Source organism: Asparagus officinalis, chromosome 4 (genome assembly GCF_001876935.1).
Source record: "Asparagus officinalis chromosome 4, Aspof.V1, whole genome shotgun sequence".
Lineage (NCBI taxonomy): Eukaryota > Viridiplantae > Streptophyta > Magnoliopsida > Asparagales > Asparagaceae > Asparagus > Asparagus officinalis.
The window spans coordinates 49,465,393-49,471,095 of NC_033797.1; the positions used below are offsets into that span (position 1 = coordinate 49,465,393).

General features: G+C 43.3%; 1 protein-coding gene across 1 annotated transcript; it reads right to left on the bottom strand.

The window, feature by feature from the left end:
- On the bottom strand, positions 426-1,710 carry LOC109835942 (1-aminocyclopropane-1-carboxylate oxidase homolog 1-like). The gene is made up of 3 exons (XM_020403905.1): positions 1,361-1,710; positions 716-1,023; positions 426-536 (listed from the first exon to the last, which is right to left on the bottom strand). Exons 1-2 carry the CDS (start codon positions 1,625-1,627, stop codon positions 772-774), a joined length of 519 nt encoding a protein of 172 aa, XP_020259494.1. The 5' UTR covers positions 1,628-1,710; the 3' UTR covers positions 426-536; positions 716-771.

Sequence of the window (5,703 nt, forward strand, 5' to 3'; positions counted from 1 at the left end):
AAAACATGTATTGTAAAATTCAGTATGCATTCAAATAAATGTATGTATATAATTAAGAAGTGTCTAAGAAGTATGGAGTACAAGTTGAGATGTCTCGGGTATGGGTACGAGGTATAGGATGTGCATGACAATGTAGATGGATAATTGGACGTCTATCTATATGTAAGCCAATTCAACAACAAAACGTTCTTATCGTTCAAAATAATCCGATCACGATTTAACCATTCGAAACACGAAGTATCCTATCAAAATCTGTTGCGCAAAATCCAGTGACAATAATTGTAGGAAATATTTTATTCTATAATATTGATTAAGAGTATAAATCCAACTCCAATAATCATACTTGATGAAACTGCTTCCTCATTATGTGGACGTTTCCTCAAACATCTTGTGCTTGTCAATTGGATGGATGTTAAAAGCTCTTATCTCAACTTAAGTTTATCTAGCTTTACTACGCATACACGTACACACAAAAGTATATACATACGGACATACACACACCCATAAACTCAAAGTTTGCATACATTTCATCTTACCATGTAGAAATTTTTTCCCTCACACACAATACACATCTCCAGAGTAAGTGTAGTGTTAAAAGCTCTTATCTCAACTTAAGTTTATCTAGCTTTACTACGCATACACGTACACACAAAAGTATATACATACGGACATACACACACCCATAAACTCAAAGTTTGCATACATTTCATCTTACCATGTAGAAATTTTTTCCCTCACACACAATACACATCTCCAGAGTAAGTGTAGTATTCATACCTTGAAATAGATTAGTGTTGATTGTCCATCCAATCCTTTGGATCTATAACGTGTGACAAACTCCTTTATTGTGATCTCGCGATATATAGGAGGATATTCAGCGGATAACAGCTCCTCTATGGGGCCATACATCTTTGAAGAGGGAGATATATGCGTACTAAAGAACGATGCCACTGAAATTCTCGGGCCAATCTTGCTAGCAAGTACTCGATGTTCAACACTTTTAAACTTGTCATTAGAAATCAGCTGCAAGTTGACCAAGAACGGAAACAGAATTAAAATGAAGTTGATCAAATTGGGATGAACATTGACAATAAGGATGACATTGAAGAGCGGCTGCTGTTTTTATACAACGGATTTGAACCTTTGTTTTGGTTATTTCGACATAGTTTTTTTGACTACCTTTTCTTTTCTGAATATTGTTATTTTGTTTTATATGTATTGATGCAGATAATTTGATTTAATTTTGTAGTTTATTTGTATCCGTACTTCTCATGGACTGGGAAACATTCTTTTAAAAAATCTGAATCGTTTCATGAAAACGCAAGTTCAGTGCGCTATTGATACAATGAACAATAAGTACCTGTAATAGATCACCAATGTTGATAACCAGAGCTCCAGGTATGGGACATACATCAACCCACTGGTCCTGATGCAAAACCTGCAGACCACCGATGTGGTCCTGTAGAAGAACAGTCAGGAAGCCAGGATCAGAATGCTTGCTGGATCCCAGAGTTAGATGTGGTTCTGGACACGGCGGAGAATAATGGATTACATGATAAACACCTCTGGCACACTCCATTTCTTTGAGATGGTTCGGTTTTAGCCCCAGTGCCTCGGATAGTAACATGAACAAAAAGTTTCCCAGCTTTTGGATATGTTGTGTGTACTCAATTATTATTTCCCTGCAGGTTCGAGGCAAGAATGTGTAGGGGGACAATCGTGAATATACGTGTGATCGACATGGATAGTGAGAAGAATGAAATTGATCAGCACATTCATAAAATATGTGTAATAGTATAAACTTGATAAAAAATAACTTTTTTCCATAAAAAATGATTTAGTTATCCATTTTGTTGCACTAAATAAAAGTAATGTTGTTTTAGTATAAAGCTCACTAGGAAATTTTACAAGTGAAACAAATACATATACATGTTGTTGATAACTAAGATCAAACAGTCAATCGTATCCAGAAGAGGATAGATTGGGTTCAGTGTGGATGAATGGTCTCTTTCTTCCCTGACTTTATGTCTGGTTCTTGAATTGGGGCATTGATCAATCTGCATTTGTAGAAACTCGTAAGACGACGGAGATTAGTTCCCCCGTTGTACCTCCAACGATCAAGTTAGTTAATGAACTTGAGTGAGAAAAGTTAGAACAATGTGTTCTTGTGTGCAGTAATTTGCTCCAAGGTTCGATTTGTGTTTTTCTTCGAAAAGTCCCGCCTAAGTTCGAATGATACATGTATTTATATCCAAAGCATGAGGGGTTAATTGGTCACTTCGGTCGAGCATAGTGAGGCGGTGGCAAAGTGCGGGTTGGCACCTGAGTCAGCTTTTAATGGGTAGATCACTTCGGCATTAATGGGAAGTGATCAGTGGAAAGACAGTGGCCCACGTGGTCCGATGAGTCATGAAGACTATCGGGGCCAGAGAAATAATGCACCTTTTATGCATTAAATGTGATGCGGACATGTAGCCAGTAAAGATAGCTTCGTCGAGATGTAACGCCATGTCAAGGCGGTTCCAAGAGGTGTTCTGGACGAGTAGTCGAGTAGTCTCTTCCCGAGTCGTCCACGACGAGAGGACCGACCAACACCCTCTTTCGTGTCGGTATGGGAGAACATCGACTTGGCAAATCGGCTGAGTCAGATTCTTGAGGGATTTGGGCCATCCAGTTGAGTAGAGCAAGACGTATGAAGATGCATCTATTTGTTTGCCAATACATCGTATGTCCATGGGTAGGAATACTATAATAGTTGGTCCCTTTCGCTTGGAGGCGGCTTTAGTCGGGTCCGAGTGAAAATAGAATAAAAAAATACTTTTGGATGTTTGTGGATGAGTTAATTGAGAACTGAAAAGTCTCTTCTAAAACGACGTGGCTGATGTCATCATACCTCCACTTTGTTGCTGTAGCCTCCATTTTTATAGCAGTTTGCGGGCTATTTGAGGCGAATGGCGTGCATTTCTTATATTTGGGGGCTCTTCGAATTCTGTAAATAAATTTGGACCGTTAGATACAGCTATATTCAACAGTTCATGTTCTAGCAGTCAAAGAATGGGCGGTTCTAAAATAGGAATAAGGTTCAAGGAACTGCGGTTATTGTTTTTCCAAGTTTGCTAAGGGAACAGTTCTTCTTCTCCGTTCATCTCTCCTAGAGATCAATTTCTTCTCCTTTCTTTCAATGGCTTCTGATCCTTATGACCGACGAAGTTTCGTAAAGAATATTCACTCGAAAGTAACCTTGCCACAAAAGAAGAGACTTTATAAGAAATTTGACATCCCAGAGGGATATAAATTGTTGGCTCCTACAGCATCTGAGGCTATTTACGACTATGGGCTGGGGCGACATCCGCTCTATGTGAGGCATTTGGAGTGTGGTTTAAGGTTGCCTCTGCATCCTTTTATCAAGCAAGTGTTTGAGGTGCTAGGAGTATCACCGACGCAGATGAAGCCGATTGCGATTGCGATCTTAGTGGGGTTCGTGGTCATATGCCGGTGGTTAGGGATTAAGCCTTCCCTAAAGGTTTTTGGTCGTTTGGTGACCGTGAAGGTGACCCAAAAAGAAGCTCATTTTCACTTCCAAATGACGATGAAGTCCAAACTCATCACCAACCTTCCCGAGTCTCACAAAGATTGGAAGGAACGATTTATTTAGGTCATTGGCGACGACTTAGAAATGGGCTGCTCTAGATGGCTGGAGATAAAGAGGAAAGTACTCTTAGGGGAGTGTTATCAGATACTGAGAGGAACGAGATTGAGATGATCAATGCTTATGCCGGCTCTCGTCGGTTCGAGAATTTGCTTAATAAGTCGGTTCTGAGGGTTGTCGGCGTGTCGCATGAGTCCTCTACTAGTCAAGACTTTGAAATAGCCTCGGTTATTATCACAGGGGAAGCAGAGGCAGCACCAGTGTCTATTGCTCCCACGGTCGATCCTCAAGAGGAACAGTCGGCTAGACAGATAAAGCCCTCTCAGCGTCATCTTCTCTTGAGCCAGCTCAGCCCTTAGGCGGGCGATGGTGGAAGTGGAGGCGTCCATCATGTCCTGCAGTAAGCGCTGCCGATCGGTCAGGTGAGCAATATGGGACTCCAAGTCGGTTATGTCCCTCGCTCAAACCTCCTATTCCCAAGCCCCCCGACGCCGGGCCTGAGCTAAGAGTTGTTCCACGTCAGCCCCCAGGTCCACCTACAACAGATCCTCCAAGTGTGTCAGGCATGATTCCAAATGAAGGAGCCTCATTAGGCAACGCGTAGCAAGTTGGGATTCGCCCAACCTCCTAATGTCAGCCATGCGATCTAAGAGAGACTGTTTGAAATCAGCGTAAGTCCCCCAACCAAGGGTGACGATGGAGATCACTTGCTTGGCAGCGTTCTCCAACTCATTTACGCGAGCCTACATGGAGAGGGAGCTTGGAGAAGCAGGCTCCTGACCAGGAGCAAGTACGACAATAGGCGAGATATCGTGGCCAAACCCTATTTCTGGCTGAGGGATAGACTGCGAAGCGGATGCAGTAGCAGCTTTTCCTAGTTCGTCGTCAGAAACGAAGATGGGTTCAGGCGCTGGCTCACTTGTAGTCGATAAACGGTGTAACAGGTTTGACAACAATGAAAACGATAATTTTTGATGAAAACAGTAGCCTCTGCAGCAGTGGAAGAAGAAGACCCCCTCTCCTTCTTCGAAACAGGTACTTTTGCTCGCGATGCCATCCTGAATGCAGTAGGAGAAAACTTGGGTTTTTCTTGGAGGAAAACAGTAAATGTCGTGACCTCCCCAACGAGGAAGATGAACGCTATATACGAGCAACTTAAACACTCGCCCATCATTCGATTCGACAGTTCAAATCGAACGGTCACAGGCGAGGTGAGGCGATTCGGAATCCCGTGCTAACGGTCAAGATCTAGCAGTTTTTAGGCACGACTTGTAGCCAACGGCTCAGATCGGGCATGGAAGATGAGGAACCTCCATTACATCACCTTTAACTTGAAGCGAGGTGCCCACATCGTCTTAGCTAGCGAGCACGTAGATCCATGAACGGACACGTGGCTCACGTGATTCGAGCTCGCCCACAACCCGAGTTCGCCTTATAACTCGAGTCCGCCTGATAGTCTTAGCTCACCTACGGCCTGGGCTTTTCGAGTTCGTCCAATTCGAGCTCGCCCACGACTGGGATTTGGCCACGGCTCGAACTCGTCTCAAATTCGCCTACAACTCAAACTTGTTCAAGTCAAGTTCGCCTAAGGCTTGAGCTCTTTCGGCTGAGTTTGCCTATGGCTAGAACTCACCCTGTTTAAATTCTCCTGTGGCTAGGACTTCTCCGAGCTCATCTACCACGGATTTACCAAAGGAACCCGAATAATAACACACAGAGAAAAAAATACACGCACATGGAACACGGGGAACAATGATGGAAACAAAAGCATAATTTCATTCATTAAGAGAGACTTGGATACAACGATACATCAAAAAAAAAAAGAGTTACAAATCTCTCAGCCGCGACTCCACCTCCCAGATCTCTTGTGTGTGCTTACGCTCAAACCTGCTCAGGACCTCTTTGCGGATGTTCGCTTCAGAGCACGAGAGTAAGTCCTGGACATCGGTCCTCAACTCCTTGAGGGCTCGGCCTTTCTCCTCGATCCTATCAGCAACCAGTCGTTGTCGAGACCTGAGCTTTTCCAATCGCCCCATCAGCTGTTCATGGGCCTG